The sequence below is a fragment of the Schistocerca cancellata genome, chromosome 7 (genome assembly GCF_023864275.1).
Source record: "Schistocerca cancellata isolate TAMUIC-IGC-003103 chromosome 7, iqSchCanc2.1, whole genome shotgun sequence".
NCBI classification, from domain to species: domain Eukaryota; kingdom Metazoa; phylum Arthropoda; class Insecta; order Orthoptera; family Acrididae; genus Schistocerca; species Schistocerca cancellata.
Genome location: NC_064632.1, coordinates 174,232,894 through 174,258,302, shown reverse-complemented (window position 1 = coordinate 174,258,302; position 25,409 = coordinate 174,232,894). Strand labels below are relative to the sequence as shown.

At 41.6% G+C, this 25,409-nt stretch overlaps 1 protein-coding gene across 3 annotated transcripts in view; it reads right to left on the bottom strand.

The window, feature by feature from the left end:
- LOC126092014 (DDB1- and CUL4-associated factor 8-like) overlaps positions 1–25,409 on the bottom strand; it is a 138,333-nt gene that overhangs the window by 36,634 nt on the left and 76,290 nt on the right. For all 3 annotated transcript variants that reach the window (XM_049907394.1, XM_049907395.1, XM_049907396.1), the window contains 2 exons: positions 4,997–5,127; positions 2,460–2,579 (listed from right to left, as the gene is read on the bottom strand). In XM_049907394.1, coding sequence (XP_049763351.1) covers positions 2,460–2,579; positions 4,997–5,127 — 251 coding nt within the window. The remainder of the gene's footprint in view (positions 1–2,459; positions 2,580–4,996; positions 5,128–25,409) is intronic.

The window sequence follows — 25,409 nt, the reverse complement described above, 5'->3', positions numbered from 1 at the left end:
GACCTAGCAGGAAGGGGACCAGGGTGCAAGGGGAAAAGGGAGGGGAGAGGGAGAGGAGCCTGCACCATGGAAACTAGGTTGGGAGTTTATCCCCAAATGGCTCACACTGAACAGAAAAATGGAAATGGAGGTAAAACCCCAAGGGGACCAAAAACACCACAAAGGAGATGGAAACAGCAAACTAAACAATAGCATACACCAAAAACAAAGCTGAGAGGATATTCAGGTCGATATAAAGAAGTCCAAGAAGAGGGAAGGGAGGGGGCAGAGAGAAAGGAGCAAGGACAGGGAAGGAGAGGAACAGGGACAGTAATGCAGTCTGTAAAAAGGAAGGAGATTGCAATAGCTCGGGGCCCCGTGCACGCCACACGTACCCACAAAAGGGACTGTGGGCCCTCTGGGAGGGGGTGGGGGTGGGGGGTGTAATGGAAACAGAAACATCACCCAGCTTATCACAGGCGAGTAGTGCCCGTGACTAGGCAGAGGATGCTGTTTTGATCAAGACCGACCCTGACCGCATTTTGGACAAGCCCTCCACCTCCCCAAACTTGTCCTCTAAATGCTCCACAAAATACTGACGTTTCATTGACAACAAAGATTCCCCCTCAACTTTCGTACACATTAGGTACCGGGGTGAATAAGCTTCAAATAAGCTTCACTGCCATCCTTAGCCTAGCGATCCACCCATGGTGTTGCCGGGGAGAGGGGGGGGGGGGGGGGGGATTTATAGCCGTATTTCTTATAGCATTGACGTTAGACCTTGATTGCTTAGAGACTGCTGGTGTTTGACCACCAGCAAGAGATGTACTACACTTCATGGTGTGTCATCCGCCTTGATGCCACACAGTCCAACCAGGGGACCTCCCCACAGGCGCCACCCAGCTGCAGCAAAAGCAACCTGGCAGGATGGCCATTGTCGGGCGTCCCCGTTGCCCCATGGTGACACGGGCATCTACTCCTTGGCATGCATGGGGAGTTAACGGTGCAGGCAACTGCAGAGCAATCCCTGTGTGGTCAGGGGGCTACAACCAACAGGGTACATGGCGGCCCCACCACAACAGACTTGCTACCGTGCTGGATATCAGCCATAAACGAGCTAAGAAGTCCATTACCGTCAACAGCGCAGAAAGCAATACTGCACAGAGGATGGAGGAAAATGCACCCAGAAGGGTGACTTCACTCAACAACTCGAGAATGAGCAGAAGTGCAGATCCAAGTCGATAAAGGATGCAAGAGGTCTCAGCACACGATGGATACTATGCATCATGTAACACGCCATTCCCCAATTGGCTCCCTCTTCAGGAAAATTTTGAAAAATGGTGGTCGAACCCTACAGGGGAGCATCACAAAGGCTGAAAGGTTTGAGACTACTTTTAGTCGCCTCTTATGACAGGTAGGAATACCTCGAGCCTATTCTAACCCCTGGACCCACAGGGAGGGGGGGTATTGGACTGGAGATTGTCCTAACCATCGCTAAGAATACGGTAAAATCAAAACCGCATAATTGAATCAGGAGGCAGCATGGAGAATACTGGGTTATGATTCAAAAACAAAAACATGGGAAGTTAATGATGCCAAAGCCATGTTTCAAGACAACTTATGTGATCCTCAGCTAGAGCAGCAAACACATTATAATCATAGTAGACTTATGACTGGCCATGGGAACTTTAAGAAACAGCTACACACAATGGGTATAGTGGAAGAAGCCTGTAAGTGCAGACTTTATGGTGAGGAGGATGGAACACGTAATTGTCCAATGTAAAGCATTAAGAGGGCAAAAGGCATAGAATATTCAGTCCTGAAGAAATTGGGTCTAATAAACCAGTGAAAGATTTCCTATTACTCTTTACAGGTACCAGTTAGCTTTATTAGAATCACAGGGACTGATACCACACTATAAAGTACGTTTTGGTAACAGCAATAGTGGGCTTAATACAACTGGTTTTTGTTTTCCTGGGCAAATCAAATAAAATGACTATCATCAGGGAATGCCAAACTATCAATTTCTTGAACAGCTCTGTGCATCGTCCTCTTATGACATTTTCTAGAACCAGATGAAGTAATAGAGGCGACAGGATGTACCCATTCCCAGATGATTCGAATATCCTTTCTTCAATCACAAAATCAACAAAAAATTGTAGCATATTTAATGAAAAATGTGCTGCAAGGTATCAAATGCTAGTATAAAAATATAAAACCTGTTACACAAACAGTAAGTGCAAATTTTTCAAAGACGTGACTATGTTAAGACAGTTTAATAAGTGACATACAAAATGAGTGTTCTGCATACGAGAAATTTTATGAAAGTATGAATGTCAAGGTTTGTGCAAACTGCAAGGCTGGTTCACTGAAAACACTGTGGTTAAAGAGCAAACTTTTACTGGAGATATAATTTACTATAAAGAGCATTTTTGTCCTTTCACCTTTTCACTCAAACAACTGCTGCAGTTCATACTTACAGACTTAAGACCTGTCATGGCAGGCTCTTGCTCACAAGATGGAACCCAAATCTTCACATCATCATCTAACCCACTTGTAGCAATAACTGGAATCTGAGGATGTGGCTCAAGACAATTCACCTATGTGAAGAAATAAAAGTATTAATAATTCAAAATTTGTTTGATGAAATACATTTAAACTAGCTCAACTACATTTACACACATCTAGGACCTTCATTATGTCAAATGTCATGATCCAGCCAATTTTACAGAATGTTGGAGTATTACAGAAAATAATATTTTGCATATAACAAAGGGATAGCAGATGCTACAACTAATTTTATCTAAATCCACTTCAACAAAGTACTGGTTGCTGTTGCAATACACTAAATTTTTGTATTGTGATCCATGAGCAAAGGTGAACACAACAAAGACAAGCTTGTAAATGCAGAGCACATTCACTTAGATCACGACAACGATTAGAAATCTAGAACCTTGGCAGATACATAAGACTTCTGGGATTGAAGGAAACAGTAAATATATAAAACAGACGAAGGAGACAGAAAGATTACTTAAAAAATACAACTACAGTGTAAAATTGGTAGTAAACACATATATTTCAATAAATCTTGCACTCAGATTACAAGTAGTTGTCATAAATGAATATGGTTCCAGGTTGTCAGACAGGACCTAACCTGACATTTTATCTTCACATCATAAGATTTGAATGCTGTTTACAATGCAAGAGATTTTGCAACCCACAGCTGATCAACAGCCTCTACTCTACATGCTAGGTAAAAATTTAGGCATCTAACTTTGGTGAAATGAATGCTCAATTAATAGTAGTGGTTTGCCCTTACCTCTATGAGAGATATCTGGCGAAACAAATTTGTGCCTGAAGTGTTAGAAGATAAAAGGAGGTACATGAAATGGAGAATTTAAAAAGTGCACATCAAATATGTCACAATGCATAAGTTACTCTTCCCAAAAAGCAGTAAAAAAAAAAGGTGCCAAGGCACTATGCCTCCAAATGCAGAACACATTGGCTTCAGCAACAACAATACTTTTGCCCAATTCTAAGGTGTATATATCATACAAAAAATTTCATACAATAAAGTAATATTGTTTAAAAATAGTCCAGTGTGCCACAGGTCTAATTTTAACTTACCTAAAATAATCTGAAAAAATGACCACATACATGTTTTTCGTGGAAAGCAGACACTTCTAATAATTCCACCAAAGAAACTCATACTTCTGAAACCTTTATCTGACAGATATTGTGCAGCTACTGTTCCTCTGTGTGGGAGCTTTGCTGTTCAGGATTGACTGATGGTACAGAAAAAGTTCACCAACACAAAATAATAATAATAATAATAATAATAATAATAATAATAAATCTTTGCAACTGGATACAGATTTATTTTCAGAGTGAGAGCAAAATGACTGTTCTTAAAATTCTAAGAAACCATCTTCCAGTGGGACTCAAGGAAGATATTACTCCTTGTCACATATGCATCACTTGATAAGCAAAAGTCTCAATTTCTGTTGAGTTCACACAGACTTATGAAGCAATCTTCCATCTTACACACTATTTGTCAATGGAACCAAAAGCACGAGGAGTGCTACTACTAATACTGGCATGCTACAGTGCATTAACAGTCCCACAAGATGGTCTACTTGTGCATCTCACCCCCCCCCCCTCCTCCTGCTGCTGGTGCCTGACTGAGCTGCCATTCCTTTTTAACTTTCCCCAATCTCTCCCTCTCTCCTCCCCTGTAGACAATGACCTAATAGTTACAGAAACTATGATTGCATTGTCAAGTGTACTTCTATGTGTGCTTATCAGTAATACCAAACATTTTACTTCTTGAAACTTCCTGTCAGATTAAAACTGTGTGCCGGACCGAGACTTGAACTCGGGACCTTTGCCTTTCGCGGGCAAGTGGTAGAGCACTTGCCCGCGAAAGGCAAAGGTCCCGAGTTCGAGTCTCGGTCCGGCACACAGTTTTACTCTGCCAGGAAATTTCATATCAGCGCACACTCCGCTCCAGAGTGAAAGTCTCATTTTGCTTCTTGATGGTAAGCACTAGGTAGCAATTTTATCTCAGTTAATTAGTTTAAATGCAGGTGTACTTTCACCATTTAAATCCGTGGATCAGACTCTCAATCTGCTTAATACCTAAGAATTGCCATTAACTTTTTTGCCAGCCAAATTCCAGCAGACTTTTTTTCTGAGGGTGATTTGAATGTACTTATGTGCAACTAAAGTGATCATATCACTAACAGTTTACTGAACTATGACACAGAGGCAGGTTGACTGACTGTTGCTGTATGGTGCAAAAGGGAAGTAGTGCCCACCCAATTTTCCAGAAATAATAATGATGAATTACTGGTGTCATTTATATGATTATCTGTGAACCAAATATCAATTTGTCAATTGGATTGTAAATATTTTCTACATTTCTATTTCACTTTTAGAAACTATTCAGGCACAACATTAATTAAAAGCAAACTTTTATTACATTTCTTCATGGTTATTGTAAAGAGGCAGCACTCACCACACCATTTTCATCTCCACGCATCCATTGTACAATTGCCTCTGTATGCTTCTCCCAGAAATAAATATTTCCACAGTCCGATCCAGAGACCACAAATTCGCTTCGAGGTCCGAAGAAACCAACACCTTTCACTGGAACAAACATCATTATTGTCTAGAGAAGCATGTTTCTAATCCCCAGTTTTAGTTTGGGCACATATACAATCAAAATCCACAACATTACATTCATGTCAACTTAATCTTATTTGCCCTACTCATGCAACACAACAAAGGTGTTAACTCTCAAGTACCTTACTGCTTCCAATATATTAACTGTTTTAGTAGCAACCCACTAATGAGAAATTTACCTGCTTTGAAACAAAAAGAATCACTTCCAACATCATGCACAGTAAAAATCTGCCCTATTTCCTTAGCTTCCTTTTTATAATGCTGGGAATTGGAGTATAAAAAACTGTGGACTCTTATTGAAAATTACTGTTTGAATTTGTTGAATTTCACAGAATCAGTTAGGTACAACAGAAATCTGCTGAAAGCATGATTCTTATTCTGAACTGAGCAGTTGCCTGAGAAAATATAAGTCTCAGTGAATTCTTGTGGCACTCTCTTAGAAGTACAAATAATCAGTAAACACTACTGCCAACATATAATACAATGCATATAAACTGTGCTGATGACAAAGACAACAATGTACAACAGTCAAAACAATTGGACCATTTTTTTGTGAAAATTACATGTAATGATGTCTAAAGGTCTGAGCATAAAATTTTAAATGATGTGTAGTAAGTGAAAGTGCTACTATTTAAGCTTTATTTTCAAAGGGGCTTGGTTCACAACTGATGGCTCTTTACTTTGAAGAGGACTTGAGTCATTGACTGATGCTTCAATAAAAATAACACTGTTTTTCTGAATCGTACAGAACGTACACTAACTGATAGACTGATACTCCTTTAGTGTCAATATGTGCAGTTACAAACGTAGTATCCAAAGCAACAGCAAACTCATGATCTCTAAATTAAAGCCTGCTGCCCTTCTGAAAATATGGGATTTACTTATGAAAAATATTCACCTTACATCATCTACATGTACATGACTACTCCCTAATTCACACTTCAGTGCCCAGCAGAGGGTTCATTGAACCACTAGCACACTATTTCTCTACCATTCCACACTAACATCATGCGGGAATAGCAAACACTTAAATCTATCCATGAAAGCTCTGGTTTCTCTTATGATGAACATTACTCTCTACATAGGCAGATGTCAACATAATATTTTTGGATTTGGAGGAGAAAGCTGGTAACCAAAATTTTGTGAAAAGATCAATCTGCAATGAAAAAGACCTTTGTTTTAATGATTGCCACTCCAACTCTCCCCTATTTCAAGATAATACAAAAGGAGCTGTCCTCCTTTGAACTATTTCGATGCCCTTTGCCAAGCCTGTCTGCTAAGGATCTCATACTGCATAACAATACTCCACAAGAGGATGGCCAAGGGTAGCATAGGCAGTCTATGTAGTAGAGCTGTTGCATCTTCTGAATATTCTGCCAATGAAACACTGTCTTTGGTTAGCTTTGCCCACAACTTTTTCTACATGACAGTTCCCATGCAAGTTGTTCATAATTGTAATTCTTAGGTGTTTTGACTCAATTTGACAGCCTTTAGATTGGTGTGACTTACCACATAACCAAAATTTAACCAATTCTTCTTACCACTCTTGTAGATGGCTAAATTCACACTTTTGATTATTTAGAGTCAATTGTCACTTTTGGCACTATGCAGATATTTTGTCTAAATCAGTTAGCAATTGGTTTTGATCTTCTGATGACTTTACTATATGGTAAATGACAGCATCATCTGCAAACAATCTAGGAGAACTGCTCATATTATCTCCTAAATTGTTAATGTGGATTAGGAACAGCAGAGGGCCTATAACTCTTCCTCAGGGAATGTCAGATATTACTTCTGTTTTACTCTGACTTCCTGTCAATTACTGTGAAACATCACCTTTCTGGCTTTTAAGTCATGAAGCCACCTGCACACCGAAACAATACTCCATAGGCATATAATTTGATTAAAAGTCAGTAGTGAGGAATAGTATTAAAAGCCTTGTACATTTAAGGAATCAATTTGAGAACCCCTGTCCATAGCAATCATTACTTCAAGAAAATAAAGAGCTAGTTCTGTTGCAAAACAACAATATTTTCTGAATCTGTGCCAACTGTGTGTCAATAGATTGTAACGAAATAATTAAATGGACACGGTAGCTGCAAACAGGCGTTGATGTACTTCATTGGGGACATGTTGAAAATGTGTGCCCCGACCGGGACTCGAACCCGGGATCTCTTGCTTACATGGGAGACGCTCTATCCATCTGAGCCGCCGCGGGCACAGAGGATAGTGCGTCTGCAGGGACTTATCCCTTGCACGCTCCCCGTGAGATCCACATTCCTAACATGTCCACACCACTACATTCGTAGTGTGACTAATAGATGTTTGCCCATCATACTCATTACTCATGGCAGATTAATCTACCAAGTCCCGTACGAGTTCAGGCATAGCGTGTGCGTTCGCACAAGAAGGTCAATGGCCGGGAAGCCATATTTTAACTATATATGACGGTAGTATCTGTTCACGAAAGAACAATTACCGTGGACGACCATGCAGCTTTGCTAGATAGAGCGTCTGCCATGTAAGCAGGAGATCCCGGGTTCGAGTCCCGGTCGGGGCACACATTTTCAACATTTCCCCAATGAAGTACATCAACGCCTGTTTGCAGCTAGGGTGTCCATTTAATTATCATTTCGTTTCTAGCAAAGCTGCATGGTCATCCACGGTAATTGTTCTTTCATGAACAGATACTACCATCATATATAGTCAATAGATTGTTTTTCTTGAGGTAATTCATAATGCCTGAACGCAATACATATTCCAAAATCCTGCTGCAAATTGATGTCAATACTAGGGGTCTCTAATTTGGTGGATTAATCCAATTCCCTTTCTTGAGCATTTGTGTGACCTCTCCAACTTTCCAGTCTTTAGGTATGATGTTTCATTGAGCAAGCAGTTGCTTATGACTACTAAGTATGGAGCTATCATATCACCATACACTGAAAGGAGCCTAATTGATATATTATCTGGACCAAAAAACTTTCTCTTGGTGTGGTTGGGTTTCGAGTTCCACTGAAGAGGACAGGAGTCCACTACACTCAGAAGTAGCTACACGGGTAGCAGGGGCTGTGTGGCGTGGACTGGGCAGTCTTTTATGTTAGGGGATCTCAGGAAAACACAAAGGGCTTCAGTCTCACGGAGTGCATGCCAAATACAGAAAGAACAGATACAGGAACTATCAGTATAACAGTTTTAAACTGTCATAGCTGTGTTGGGAAAGTACCAGAGCTCCAAGGGCTAATAGAAAGTAGCGATGCTCAAATCGTTATAGACACTGAAATCTGGCTAAAGCCGGAGATAAGTTCAGCCAAAATTTTTACAAAAAATCTAACAGTGTTGCGCTTTTGTTAAGTGACTGAAGTTGCTTCACTACTCTGAGGATATCTACATCTGCATTACTCTTGTTTGGAAGGAGTGGAGATTGTCTCTCAGGAAGGTATCAAATGAATTGTTATCTCCTTTTTTGAATAGGTATATTTTTCATTTATTTTTGGAGGATTTGGGGGTTACAGTATTCAGTCTCGTTAAGACAACCCTGTGGTCATTAAACCCTGATCCGCTTTGTTGCTAAGAGGTCAAGTGTGTTTTCACAACTGTTTACTGTTCGTGTGGGCTCATGAACTAACTGCTTGAAATAATTTTCAGAAAACACATTTAGCATAATTTCGGATGATGTTTTATGCGTACCTCCAGGTTTTAACATGTATTTTCGCCAACATATGGAGGGTAAAATAATGTTACCACTGACGATAATTGAATGAGTTGGGTATGTGTTAGAAATTAAACTCAAGTGTATTTTTTTTTTTAAACCTTTCAGCAACTGTGTCATCTGAATTGGGAAGTCTGTAAAAGGAGCCAGTTGTTATTTTTTAGGCTAAACACAGCAGGCGGTGGTGTGTTTGTTGCTGTTAAAAGTAGATTATTTTGTCGCAAAATTGAAGTAGATAGTTCCTGTGAGTCAGTATAGGCAGAGGTCACTCTTGGCAACCGGAATAAAATAATAACTGGCTCCTTTTACAGACTTCCCAATTCAGATGACACAGTTGCTGAAAGGTTAAAAAACAAAACTTGAGTTTAATTTCAAACACATACCCAACTCATTCAATTATCGTTAGTGGTAACATTATTTTACCCTCCATATGTTGGCAAAAATACATGTTAAAACCTGGAGGTACGCATAAAACATCATCCGAAATTATGCTAAATGTGTTTTCTGAAAATTATTTCAAGCAGTTAGTTCATGAGCCCACACAAACAGTAAACAGTTGTGAAAACACACTTGACCTCTTAGCAACAAAGCGGATCAGGGTTTAATGACCACAGGGTTGTCTTAACGAGACTGAATACTGTAACCCCCAAATCCTCCAAAAATAAATAAAAAATATACCTATTCAAAAAAGCAGATAACAATTCATTTGATACCTTCCTGAGAGACAATCTCCACTCCTTCCAAACATGAGTAATGCGGAGGTAGATATCCTCAGAGTAGTGAAGCAACTTCAATCACTTAACAAAAGCAAGTCTTCCAATCCAAATTGTATATACCAGCTAGGTTCCTCTCATCAGAGTATGCTGATACAATAGCTCCAAACTTCACAAGCATATACAACCGCTCACTCAACAAAAGATCCACACCCAGAGAGTTGAAAGTTGCACAGGACACACCAATATTCAAAAAAGGTAGGAGTTAACCACCAAATAACAGGCTCATGCCATTAATGTTGATATGCAGCAGGAATCTGGAATATTATGAATTACCTTGAAGAGAACAGTCTATTGACACAGTCACATGAATTTAGAAACCATCATTCTTGTGAAACATAAATAGATCTTTATTTGCACGAAGTGCTGAGCCCTATTGACAAGGGATTTCAAATTGATTCCACATTTCTGGTTTTACGGAAGTCTTCTGACACTGTACGACACAAGCAGCTTGTAGTGAAACTGTGTGCTTATGGAATACTGTCTCAGTTACGTGACTGGATTTGTGATTTCCTGTGAGAGGGGTCACAGATCGTAGTAACTGACAAAGTCATTGAGAAAACAGATGTGATTTCTGGCATTCCCCAAGGAAGTGTTATAAACCCTTTGCTGTTCCATATCTGTACAAATGATTTAGGAGACAATCTGAGCAGCCGCCTTAGGTTGTTTGCAGATTATGCTGTTGTTTATCAACTAGTAAAGTCATCAGAAGATCAAAACAAATTGCAAAATGATTTATAAAAGAAATTTGAATGGTGTGAAAATTGGCAATTGATCCTAAATAATGTAAAATGTGAGGTCATCTATGTAAGTGCTAAAAGGAATCCGTTAAAATTAGGTTACACGATAAATCAGTCAAATTTAAAGGACGTAAATGCAACTATATACCTAGGAATTACAATTGCGAGCAACTTAAATTGGAAAGAACACACAGAAAATGTGTGGAAGGCTAACCAAAGACTGCATTTTATTGGAAGGAAACAAAGGCATTTCTTGCTGTGGCAGAAACCTCCCATGAAATTTCTATCACCAATTTTCTCCTCTGAATGCGAAAATATTTGGTTGATGCCTGTCTACATAGGGAGAAATGATCATCATAATAAAATAAGGGCAATCAGACCTCAAACAGAAAGATATAGGTGTTCAATTTTCCCCGAACTATACAAGATTGGAATAACAGAATTACTGTGAAGGTGGTTCGATGAACCTCTGCCAGGTACTTAAATGTGATTTGCAGAGTATCCTCGTAGTTGTACATGACGTGACTTGAGTACCGAGGATATCTATTTCTAGTTAATCATGCTTTCAGCAGCTCAGAGTTCACATTAAATTGTAGGTCACCCAGTAACTTGTCCAATACATCATTTCAAGGGATCTGAGGAAGGCAAGGATTGTACCATATCCAATAAGATGATGCACAGTGAATCACTGAGAGTTATAGACGGTTTTACTTATATTTAACACATCAGTACCAAAATGTTACACATTTTTAAATACGATATAACATTCAAATGATATTTCCTCACTTTATATAAACACATGCACTCTACAGAAACTGTAATAAATCTGGATCATGTTTCTCCCCAACATCAGCTGTTGTTGTTGTTGTTGTGGTCTTCAGTCCTGAGACTGGTTTGATGCAGCTCTCCATGCTACTCTATCCTGTGCAAGCTTCTTCATCTCCCAGTACTTACTGCAACCTACATCCTTCTGAATCTGCTTAGTGTATTCATCTCTTGGTCTGCCTCTACGATTTTTACCCTCCACACTGCCCTGCAATAATAAATTTGTGATCCCCTGATGCCTCAGCACATGTCCTATCAACCGGTCTCTTCTTCTTGTCAAGTTGTACCACAAACTCCTGTTCTCCCCAATTCTATTCAATACCTCCTCATTAGTTATGCGATCTACCCATCTAATCTTCAGCATTCTTCTGTAGCAACACATTTCGAAAGCTTCTATACTCTTCTTGTCCAAACTATTTACCATCCACGTTTCACTTCCATACATGGCTACACTCCATACAAATACTTTCAGAAATGACTTCCTGACATTTAAATCTATATTTGATGTTAACAAATTTCTCTTCTTCAGAAACGCTTTCCTTGCCATTGCCAGTCTACATTTTATATCCTCTGTACTTCGACCATCATCAGTTATTTTGCTCCCAAAATAGCAAAACTCATTTACTACTTTAAGTGTCTCATTTCCTAATCTAATTCCCTCAGCATCACCTGATTTAATTCGACTACATTCCATTATCCTCGTTTTGCTGTTGTTGATGTTCATCTTACATCCTCCTTTCAAGACACTGTCCATTCCGTTCAACTGCTCTTCCAAGTCCTTTGCTGTCTCTGACAGAATTACAACGTCATCAGCAAAACTCAAACGTTTTTATTTCTTCTCCATGGATTTTAATACCTACACCAAATTTTTCTTTTATTTCATTTACTGCTTGCTCAATATACAGATTGAATAACATCGGGGAGAGGCTACAACCCTGTCTCACTCCCTTCCCAACCACTGCTTCCCTTTCGTGCCCCTCGACTCTTATAACTGCCATCTGCCATCTGGTTTCTGTACAAATTGTAAATAGCCTTTCGCTCCCTGTATTTTACCCCTGCCACCTTTAGAATTTGAAAGAGAGTATTCCGGTCAACATTGTCAAAAACTTTCTTTAAGTCTACAAATGCTAGAAACGTAGGTTTGCCTTTCCTTGATCTTTCTTCTAAGATAAGTCGTAAGGTCAGTATTGGCTCACGTGTTCCAACATTTCTACGGAATCCAAACTGATCTTCCCCGAGGTCGGCTTCTACCAATGTTTCCATTCTTCTGTAAAGAATTCGCATTAGTATTTTGCAGCTGTGACTTATTAAACTGATAGTTCGGTAATTTTCACATCTGTCAACACCTGCTTTCTTTGGGATTGGAATTATTATATTCTTCTTGAAGTCTGAGGGTATTTCGCCTGTTTCACACATCTTGCTCACCAGATGGTAGAGTTTTGTCAGGACTGGCTCTCCCAAGGCCGTCAGTAGTTCCAATGGAATGTTGTCTACTCCGGGGGCCTTGTTTCGACTTAGGTCTTTCAGTGCTCTGTCAAACTCTTCACGCAGTATTGTATCTCCCATTTCATCTTCATCTACCTCCTCTTCCATTTCCATAATATTGTCCTCAAGTACATCGCCCTTGTATAGACCCTCTATATACTCCTTCCACCTTTCTGCTTTCCCTTCTTTGCTTAGAACTGGGTTTCCATCTGAGCTCTTGATGTTTATACAAGTGGTTCTCTTATCTCCAAAAGTCTCTTTAATTTTCCTGTAGGCAGTATGTATCTTCCCCCTAGTGAGATAAGCCTCTACATCCTTACATTTGTCCTCTAGCCATCCCTGCTTAGCCATTTTGCACTTCCTGTCGATCTCATTTTTGAGACGTTTGTATTCCTTTTTGCCTGCTTCATTTACTGCATTTTTATATTTTCTCCTTTCATCAATTAAATTCAATATTTCTTCTGTTACCCAAGGATTTCTACTAGCCCTCGTCTTTTTACCTACTTGATCCTCTGCTGCCTGCACTACTTCATCCCTCAGAGCTACCCATTCTTCTTCTACTGTACTTCTTTCCCCTATTCCTGTCAATTGTTCCCTTATGCTCTCCCTGAAACTCTGTACAACCTCTGGTTTAGTCAGTTTATCCAGGTCCCATCTCCTTAAATTCCTACCTTTTTGCAGTTTCTTCAGTTTTAATCTACAGTTCATAACCTATAGATTGTGGTCAGAGTCCACATCTGCCCCTGGAAATGCCTTACAATTTAAAACCCAGTTCCTAAATCTCTGTCTTACCATTATATATATAATTTATCTGATACCTTCTAGTATCTCCAGGGTTCTTCCATGTATACAACCTTCTTTTATGATTCTTGAACCAAGTGTTAGCTATGATTAAGTTATGCTCTGTGCAAAATTCTACCAGACGGCTTCCTCTTTCATTTCTTACCCCCAATCCGTATTCATCTACTATGTTTCCTTCTCTCCCTTTTCCTACTCTCAAATTCCAGTCACCCATGACTATTAAATTTTCGCCTCCCTTCACTACCTGAATAATTTCTTTTAACTCATAATACATTTCATCAATTTCTTCATCATCTGCAGAGCTAGTTGGCATATAAACTTGTACTACTGTAGTAGGTGTGGGCTTTGTATCTATCTTGGCCACAATAATGCGTTCACTATGCTGTTTGTAGTAGCTTACCCGCATTCCTATTTTCCTATTCATTATTAAACCTACTCCTGCATTACCCCTATTTGACTGTGTTTATAACCCTGTAGTCACCTGACCAGAAGTCTTGTTCTTCCTGCCACCGAACTTCACTAATTCCCACTATATCTAACTTTAACCTATCCATTTCCCTTTTTAAATTTTCTAACCTACCTGCCCGATTAAGGGATCTGACATTCCACGCTCCGATCCGTAGAACGCCAGTTTTCTTTCTCCTGATAACGACGTCCTCTTGAGTAGTCCCCGCCCGGAGATCCGTATGGGGGACTATTTTACCTCCGGAATATTTTACCCAAGAGGACGCCATCATCATTTAATCATACAGTAAAGCTGCATGCCCTCGGGAAAAATTACGGCCGTAGTTTCCCCTTGCTTTCAGCCGTTCGCAGTACCAGCACAGCAAGGCCGTTTTGGTTATTGTTACAAGGCCAGATCAGTCAATCAACCAGACTGTTGCCCTTGCAACTACTGAAAAGGCTGCTGCCCCTCTTCAGGAACCACACGTTTGTCTGGCCTCTCAGCAGATACCCATCCGTTGTGGTTGTACCTATGGTACGGCTATCTGTATCGCTGAGGCACGCAAGCCTCCCCACCAACGGCAAGGTCCATGGTTCATAGGGGGGGGGGGGTTACTGAGATTATGCCATATAATAATGACTACAGGTCAGTTACAGGGATGCTGATCTCCAGTAGCAGTTTCCGTGTAGCCTGTTGGCAAGTACATTTTTTGGGATTCTGACATGGCCTGGAGTCCACACAAACACCACGGAATGACTGGACCGCTGGACCGTTCCAGGGACTCCTGGATGGTCTATACCAAAGGACGGCTGGGGTAGCACTGGTTAATAGCTTGTTGGCTGCTCGAGGAGTCAGTACACAGAAGAAACGACTCGCCAGGGCATGAGGGGATGTGCTCAAAAGCATGAGCAATGGCCGCCAGCTCTGCAGTGAAAACACTGCAGCCATCTGGCAAGGAGTGCTGTTCAATATGTCCTCCATGAACACACGCGAAGCCAATGTGACCATCAGCCATCGAGCTGTTGGTGTAAGCCACTTCATGGTCCCAGTACACGTCAAGAATCAAGAGGAAGTGACGGCGGAGAGCCCTGGGGTTAACTGAGTCCTTAGGGCCATATAAAAGGTCCAGGCGAAGCTTCGGCCTAGGTGTACACCATGGAGGTGTATGTGAATGGATCTCGAGGAGAGGTGGTAAAGGCAAGGACTCCACTTTAGACAGAAGGGATCGTAAGTGTAAGACCTAACCTGGACCTCCCATGCGGGAGATCAACCACCATGGATGGGAAAAGGAGACGGTAATTCGGATGCACAGGAGAACTACAAATGTGTGCATCATAACGCAGTTGTGCACACCTAACCTTCAATGGAGGAACTCTGAACTCCACCAGGATACTGGTCACCAGACTTCTCCTAAAAGCTCTCGTTACCAGTTGATCGCCATAGTGGTGCACTGGGTCAAGTAAATGCAACACTGAGGGTGCCGCCAAACCATAAACCAGACTCCCATAGCCAAGGTGGGATTGAACAAGGGCTCTGCAGAGCTGCAGCAGCGTAGAGCAATCTGCACCCTAGTTGATATTGCTCAGGCAGCGGAGGGCACTGAGGTGCTGCCAGCACTTCCACTTCAGCTGACGAAGATGAGGAAGCCAAGTCAATCGGGCATCAAAAACCAGTCCTAAGAATTGATATGTCTCGACTACAGTGAGTCAATCGTCATTAAGGTAAAGTTCTGGTTCTGGACGAATGGTACGATGCCGACAGAAGTGCACGACACATGACTTCGCGGATGCAAACTGGAAGCCGTGGGCTAGAGCCCATGACTGCCTTGTGGATGGCTCCCTGTAGGTGCCGTTCAGCAACACCAGTACAGGTGGAGCAGTACAAAATGCAGAAGTCGTCTGCATACAGAGAAGGTGAGACGGATGGCCCAACAGCTGCTGCTAGGCTGTTAATGGCCACTAAAAATAGAGACACACTCAACACACAGCCCTGTGGGATCCCATTCTTCTGGATATGGGGGGAGGGGGGGGGGGGGGGAGCTATGGGAGGCACCAACTTGGACATGGAAAGAACAAAGTGACAGGAAATTCTGGATAAAAATCGAGAGTGGGCCCCGGAGACCCCACTCATATAATGCGACAAGGACATGATGTCGCCAGGTCGTGTCGCAAGCTTTTTGTAAATCAAAAGACGGCAACCAGGTGTTGAAGTCTGGAGAAGTCTTCAGATGGCAGACTCTAAGGAACCTAGATTATCAGTGGTAGAGTGACTCGGGCGGATACCACCCTGGCATGGAGCCAGTAAGCCACATGACTCAGGAGCCTACCCAACTGCCGACTTACCATACGTTCTAACAGCTTACAAACAACATTGTTGACGTTGATGGGCTAACAGCTATCCACATCAAGTGGGTTTTTACTGGGTTTGAGCACTGGAATGATGGTGCTCTCCTGCCACTGCGATGGAAAGACGCCATCGCACCAGATCTGGTTGAAGATGACGAGGAGATGTCGCTTGTAGTTGGACAAGATATGTTTGATCATCAGACTGTGGATCCAATCTGCCCCAGGAGCTGTACTGGGGCAATGTGCAAGGATACAGAGAAGCTTCCACTCTGTAAATCGAGCATTATAGGGCTCAATGTGACTTCAGTGAACGACAGGGCTTTCCTTTCCATCCGCCATTTGAGGGTGCGAAATGCTGGGGGATAATTCTTCGACACAGAGGCTCAAGCATAGTGCTCAGCAAAGTGCTTGGCAATTGCATTTGCGTCGGTAGATAACATGCCACTGATGTTAATGCCAGTAACACCCGTCGGAGTCTGGTACCAACAAACACGTCTGATCTTCATCCAGACTTGGGAAAGTGACGTACGGCAGCCAATGGTTGAGACGTACCTCTCCCAACATTCCTGTTTCCGTCTTTTAATAAGCTCGTGAAAACAGCACAGAGCCAACACTCTTTAATGGCCTAAGCGATTTCCAGAGACCACCAAGGTACTTACTTTCGCCGGGAGCACCCTAATGAACAAGGGATCGTGTTTCCCGCTGCAGAAATGAGAATTCTAGTGACCTACTCAACAACCACATCAATGGTATCATGTGGGGAAGTTTCAACTATGATAGCAGAGGTGAAAGCTTCCCAGTATCCATTCCTATAGTGAATGAGGCATCAGTGAGATCCAGGTCCTCAGCTGACACTGAGATCTCCACCTCATCCGCAGGTGCAGAATTGATAGGGAGTGGTGGTGTTGGGGCCACCGGAGGATCCTTTTTCTTAGCGGACTACTTTGTTTGCTTGCCCTCTCACTTCTCTTTAGGGGCTTACTGGGAGGACTTCTCTGAAGTAGCTTCAGGCACGGGATAAGACCGTGAAGCTCTTCATCCAGCAGCTTTTGGCTCCACTGTGGCATTAGTAGAGACCTTGGGAGAGAGGGTCCCAAGGGATCCCTTCCGCATGAGAGGATCTGGAGGAGGCAGTTTCTTCTCCAGCTGGGGAATGGGACCGATGTCCCTGCTCTGGGTGGGTGGGTGGGTGCGGGGGGGCTTGCTCCCAAAGTAGGTACCTTGGGAGCAACAGAAGGAGATTTTTTCCTCCTACCACCATGGCGGTGGATGTATCCTGGAGGCCCGGAGGGCCTACTATTTGTGGCATAGTGTGTGGTACGACTGGTAATTGTGATGGCGATGGTAACATAGCTGCTGTGTATGTGTACGTCAACTGAACAGGTGTAATCGGTCAAATTTACATTTAGCCTCTTGGTAAGTCAACCGGTCCAGGGTCTTTTACTCCATGATTTTCTACCCATTTTGGAGTACTGTGCAGTCTAGTAAGCAGGGGGAGTGCTGCTCTCTGCAGTTGATACAAATGGGAGGAGGCACACATGGAGTATATGGATGCAGTGGACGTCCGCAGTTTCGACATGTGGCGCTGGAAGTGCACGGGAAGACATGTGCCTAAACTTCCAGCACTTAAAGCACCCCGACAGGTGCCACCCAGCCACAGCAAAGGCCACCTGGCATGATGGCCGATGCTGGGAGTCATGATGCCCCAGGAAGACAGGCATCTACTCCTTGGCATATGTGGGGAGTTTACAGATCAGGCATCAGCAGTACGATCCCTGTGTTGTCAGGGGGGCTACCACTAAATGGGTACATGGCGAATCCACCACAACGGACTGGCTACCATACTGAGAAATCCAATATTGTCATGGGGGTGAAAGAGGGCAGGAGACGACGGAAGAAGATGACTTACCCCGGAAAGTGTCCTCGCCTCAATAGTTGAATTGCAGGTGGAGATGCAAAGCCATGACACGAGGTTCAGGAGTTCGAATCTAGGGGCACTATGGATAACCAACGCACCATGTAAGGTGTCCTTCCCCATATGGCCTGCACTTCCGTAGAATTTGGAATGTGGCAGGACAAACCATAAAATGGGGCCTGAACTTACAGGGCCAAAAAGTGAGAGACTCCATTTAGTTGCCTCTTACAACAGGCAAGGATACCTCAGGCCTATTCTAACCTTTGGACCCACAAGGGGGAGGTGGTCCAGGAAATCTGCTTTTGAACTACCGTATTTACTCGAATCTAAGCCGCACTCGAATCTAAGCCGCACCTGAAAAATGAGACTCTAAATAAAGGAAAAAAAAATTCCCAAATCTAAGCCGCACCTGAAATTTGAGACTCGAAATTCAAGGGGAGAGAAAAGTTTTAGGCCGCACCTCCAAATTGAAACAAAGTTGGCCCATTGTAATATGAGACACAATTTAGGTCGAATGAATGACGAGACAGCTACAGTAATTTGGTTCGAGTCGAAAGCTTAGCAGTTAAGCTTTACCAGGTAGCCGTTGCTATGAGTCAGGCGCTCCGTCCGTATTTATACGGATACCCTTCCTTTTTCACGTGCTTCGTCTGGTTTGAATCGATTGCTTATTTCGCTTTGATCTGATAAGTGCCGTTTTCTATGTTATAGGTGTTTACGTCAGTCACTCGAAGCTGAAAATGCATTACTATACTGTGTCATGCATCGTTTGTCGCATTCTGATAGTGCGTGTTTACGGCTTGTCGCTGCTCGCGGCATGGCTTGCTTTTGTGCGCACTACTCTCGCCTACAATTTAAAAAGGAGAGGAATCGTCTCATTAGCGAAACAATGGCAAGAGACTGCTATTTGTTGTTACTTAGACTGCTGCTTTCTTTGATAATGATCAACAAGAACCAAATAATAGACTGCGTATGATAGAACATGTTCTGAACGAGAGTTTGGCGAAAATTTTTCTCCGTTTGAAAATCATTGCGGCCGCTTCTTTAGTACATCAAATTCTGCACAGAAATTAGTCATCTTAGATTTAAAAATCTAGTCAGTTGCCGTGCTTCATTTCTGACAGTATCACTATTAGGCCTAAGAGTAATACGAATATAAACATGACACGATACGTATATTCTTCCGCGTTTGCTGTTGTCTCACTCTAGTTTCGTAGTTTATTTGGCAGACAGGATATAAATGAGATAGAAGCAAACACGAAAGAATACATGGCAAAATGTTTATATTCGTATTATTCTTATGGTGAAGAGAATACTGCACGTGATTCACATTTCATCAGGTTCCTATTAGCAACCATCTCTTCTCACAGGTAGGAAAAAATTCAGAACGTAGAGTTGGCCATATTGACAAAAATCCCAGTATTACCGGTCGGATTTTCGTAGTACACTGAAATTCGAAGATGAACAATACGGAATTTGTATTTACTTCGTTGGATTATGTATGAAAAAGCAGTGGTCGAAACTCGGGCGGAGAAAAAAAGCTTGTCTTCGAATTTTTTTTTTTTAATTTTATTTACTGACGCAGAGGTTTTGGTGCCAGTATTTATCTTTGTGCCTACAAGTACAAAGGATGCCTGTGTAGCGCTACATATATTCGACGGCAGAAGTTAGTTGTGGCGGCACCTATCAACATTTTTCAGAACTTCCGCTTGCTTTGCACTCGATTCTAAGCCGCAGGCGGTTTTTTGGATTACAAAAACCGGAAAAAAAGTGCGGCTTAGATTCGAGTAAATACGGTAGGCGGGAGAGGTAATTATGTCCAGTGAAGACTGAGGTGAAAATGGTGGTGTAGTGCTGTAAGGAGTCTGGATCTGAACAAATAAGTTTGCCTCAAATACCAAGGTTGTATGGGAGGGAACATATGACATGGAAAAGATGGAAACTGTCAAAATTTAGGCACTGTTGTTTGTTTGTTAGTAGGTTTAATGTGGAAAGAAATGTGTAGCTGGCCTTCAGTGAGGATGAGATTAACATCAAGGTAAGTGGCATGGAATTTGGAATAGAACCCTGTGAAATTTAATTATGAGAATGGATTTAGCAATCCAAGGAATTTTAAAAGGTTGGTCTCACCACCAGTCCATATGGCACATTGATGATATCTTTGCCATCTACCTGGTCTTAATTTACATTAATTTATTTTGCCTCAGCATTTCTTCACAGTAACTATTCCTTTCTTCACCCATTTTAGTTCTCTACATCTTTCATTTTCTGACTGTGTATTTTTCGCCATCCCACTCCAACCTTTATTGCATACAATGCACTTAGCTTCTTTCTCTTATTAACTCGTGCACAATGTTTTAGCAGTAAGCTCTCAGGTTTCCGTATCCCTGTTGCAGTCTCTAACAATCAGTCTTTCCTTCTCATCCCATCCAGTAAGTCTCCCCTGACCCAGGGTTCTGGGCGACTTTTCTGAGTTCCATCCCCTTTTCTAAACCTCACCCGCCCTTTTCCTTCACCCCTCTTCCTTCCCCTTCAACCCTTCTGCCAGAAAAGAAGCCACTGGCTATAAAAGCTTGCAAACGTACTGCCTTTTTATGTGTGTTTTCCTGCCACCGCATGGTGAGTGGATTTGTCTATTTAATTATAATGTGTTTCCATAAATTTATTATTTTTGTTGATATGTTAACCACCAATATGAAGTTCCCCGACATTTTATCACAGCAAATTATACCAATAAATGACAAGTTTTAAAGAGATAAATTTGCTAGTGCTCTGAAACAGCATGTATTCACAGGACGTAAGTTATAACAAAACTCACAAAATAAGGACATCAACTGAAAGCCAATATGGCATCTCCAGACACTGTATGAAAACGGATGATGTGCATGTGATGCTGGTTGCATTCTTCCATCTCACTGTTCTACATTGAAGTAGATGTCCAGAATATTTGCCATGCTTGATATTGCTCTACACATTCGGAAAGACTCCCCAATGTGCTTTTTCCATGCTCTTACTCACACACTTGATTACACAGTCGATGTGCTGATGGCTTTAGGCACTGCCGATTGCTTTAACGATATGTGGGAATGGAAACATGGTGCACACCTAAAGTATGTTCAAACAATTGCTTACACTGCATGCATGGAATATTAAGTTCTGTTAATGATATTACAGTTGAAATGTGATTAACTTGGTCCTGAATTTGGAAACTAAAAACTGTAAGCCAAAAAATGTTACCTGTCATCCAGGAATGGTCTACATTTTTATACATGGGTTGGACTATGATCTGACACTGCAATGAGATCAACTGGCCACTGTACAACACCATTAGTGCTTAGGGTGATACATCTGCACACACACAATACGCCGGTACATGTCCACGTAAATCAGACACACATCCACACCAGTGTACAACATGCAATCTGCCACTGTTCCCGCTATGTCCAGCTGCAACATGAGCAGCTGCACCCCATCTGCTGCTGTTACAAGCACTGGCAAGAATGCGTGCAGTGCGCTGACATTCACTGTCACCATCATCGCACGAGAGTCAAGGCATACACTTGTGAGATGCCCCTGTTTGTGGCAGGTAAAGCAGATAGTCATTGAAAGGGCAGCAAGCTCACTGATTCTGTAGGCCACAATTTGATGGCATGAACGTTTTTGAGACAATTCAACAATGAAGAAAAGAAAATTGTTGCATCAGCCTCGGTTCTCTCACAGACACACTGACTGCAAACAAAGTGCTTCTGTTTCGAATGTCTACCAATGATGAGGGCACAGGATTTTTAACTAGTGAACTAACGACCACATCCTCTGTTGCTGGAGTACCGGATGAATAGACGCTCAGTAAATGTAATGACAGCACTGATCTGAAGTCATCAATTTATTGTAGAGCACAATAGCAACTACTATTATACTAACAATATCAACACCGTAAGTATTGTGAAACATGGCTTGCACTGATGCAATTACTTCGCTGTGCTTTGGCAATTTAAGCACATCACTCAGGCTTGAATCTGGTGAATCTAAAGGCTTAGCATCAACTACTCTACAAGGAGAAATGAATTAATGAGTTAACATATGAAGTGTCACACTATTTACAGAAAAAAATACACTTGCACGCTAGTCCTTGCAACTTGACAGCCGATGCTGTGTAGATGTGCTTATTTAGCTTAACACATTGATTAAACCTGTGCCTAGTTGCAGCTGCATGGGTATGGTGACTGTGTAGTCAGTCAGCAAATCACAATCATCAGGAAAATTCAAACTACTGGAGGTTCAAGAATGGGCGTAGTTTCTGCACCACTTTGTACAATTTATTACTAGAAGACACTAAGAGCATACTCTAACACTCTGTGTCAGTTATTTGACTAGTCTGGCAATGAAGAACAAAAGAATGTAAATAGACCTCCCAACTAGTATTTGCCTCATCAAAGCAAGCTAATGGTGGAAAATGAGGCAAGGCAGCTGCAACTGCCAACTGCTGCTGATTTTGTGTTGATAATATGATCACTCCCACTGGCAGTAAAGCAGATACCGATAGAACAAACGGGCACTTCCCAAGGTCAATGATGGCCGTGTCCACGAAGCAAGGTAGCTAACTAAAACCAAGACCAGAGCACGGCAAAGTGGTCTTAAGCATATATAAACAGTCCAGGGAGCACTCAAAAACTTAGCATGGGCAAGCTCAAAACTTTATTAGTCAATGGCTCATGCTAAGGGCTTCAATGACTAGTGCAAGACAGGCCGGTAAGTATGGGCTGCTTTATTTACAGGCAATCTCACATCATCAGCAGACAGCTCCAAGCGATGTCATGGCTGCAGCAGTACTCATCGTGAGAGCAAGCTGTGGCTGGAATATGAAGCCCAAGTATCTCTGACATGTCTCCCATATTGATATGTGGACTGGGAGGGGAAATCCGAATCACTGTCAGAAACTAAACAAACAACAATGGCTTTGAGAATCATTGTTCCTCCTGGTTGATAACTGCTTGCTGTTGTTTGACTTTTGTACGCGAGAGATCTACAGCTACAAACTCGTCAGGAGCTATCTTGTGGGGGTACAGTAATGAGTGAAGGACAGGTATCTAGATTCTAAAATGCTTGTACAAATGTGCATGATGAAGAATAGAATGTGAGGCCCTGTATCCAGACTTTCGAATCCTACACAAACCAGAACCCACGATCTTACCAATAACCGAAGATTAGTCAATGAATTTCGTTATCTTTGACACACCATTGCTTTCAACACTGTCACAGGAAAGCTCAGTTATTGCAAAATGTGTGCGAAGTGTATACTGAAAATACATACTGACCACTCAAACAGCAAAGAATTTTATTCAGACAAGCACTTTTGGATCGCTACTGACAAGCTGGAGAGATGATTTGTTTCCCATATTGTTGAGAGCCTCAAGCCACAGATATTATGTACACCAATGCAGAATCATAACAGTCAGTTCAACTGTAGCACATTTCAGCTTCACAAATACCAAAATAAAATTCAAGCCGTCTCCTCACTAGAGTAAAAATTAATGCCTTCCATTTTTAGGGATGAAAGGGTATTATTTCAGTTGATTTCAAAGAATATGGCCCAATGACTACAGCTGAAGTGTAGTGGAATAACTCTCGCCAAACTGAGGTGTGTCATTGAAAACTGACGATACTGGAAACAAACTTCCAAGATAATCCTCCGCTGTTACAATGTATATCTATACACTGTTGCCCATCAAAGGATCCTGCATTTCCACGGAGAACTTTTTAAGCACCTGCCCTATAGTCCTGAGTTTGCAGCGAGCAACTATTAAGTCTTCCTGCACTTGAAACGACAACTGAGTGGAGAACTTTTGGGAGACAACTAAGAACTCTAGACCACCACTGTCAACTGGTTCAGTTCTCGGGCAGAGAAGTTCCAGGTAGGCAAGACAAAGGATAGCACTGAGAAGTGAACAGTGATTATCTTGAAAACTGAGGTAGGTTTATAGGAAATAAAAGCTTTTTCTAAAATATATAATTTTTAATGAATGAGCAGCCCTTACTTTTTAAACACACTACAGAGAAAGTACTGTATTTACCCGAATATAAGACATGCCCAAATATAGAAAGGCTCCCTTTTGTTAATTTTTTAGTATATTCTGACTTATTAAAATTACAAACTTTTGTTAATGTAAAGTATCTGCCTACAAAGTTAACAATGCATCTATTCTAAACCTAGGCCATTTATTCACTGTCTACATTTTGATAATACAAGGGGAAATAAAACAGGCAAAAAGAAATGGTCTACATTAATTTTTATCATCACTGGCTTTTTGTTTACTGTCGTATGTAGTATCACTATTTTTAATCATCACTTATCATCCTAAAGGACATCTGTGAAACATATATCTATATTGTCACAAATATTTAGTATTTCTTCCAAATATGTCATGATTTCTGAGGTTGTGGCTAAGGTGGGACCTGAGAACACAGCTTTTTTTCTGAACACACGACAGATTTTGCTTCTACACTGACTTGAGAGTGTTGTGAAATATCTTGCTTCCAAACATATTGTCTACCTGCCACACTCTCATTGGCTGTGTAGAACAATCACTTGACACACCCCCTATCATTCTCGTCATACCTCATGGTGAGCATAGACAACATTGCTGTATGAAGTAATTAAGTACATCACTGGCCCCAATCTAGGCTTAAGCATCTCCCACAGAAATGCATGCAATTGTTGAGTATTTGTCGAATTTTAAAGTCAGTTTGATTCCAAGTACAAATAGAATTGGGCGTACTGCAGTTTGAACACGGTCCATAAAAAGCCATAGAACACATTGTAAGTTCCTGCGGCTGGTAGCAGGATGAAATTTGCTGCCTGCTCAGCACTCCCCTTCAAGCACTGAGTGTAGTTCTCAGCCAAGGCAGTGCAACTGTTGCCCCCTCCGACCCTTCTGTACTGCTGCACTTGAGCAATAGAGAACACAGACTGTAATACCTTCTACGATGCAGGTCATATGCACCAACAGCTACTAACACATAATTTAAAGATGACAAACATGATTCAGTCCAATTCTCAAACTTTCACTCCTCCTGTGATCTCTTGACATCTGGTGGTACTCTCCCCACAACAGGTTTTCCATTTTAATTTATTCTTGCAATAACAATTGCAGTCAGCTTAAAGTGGTTTATTTCATTTTTTAGGTATTTAATTCTGGATTAATTTTCTT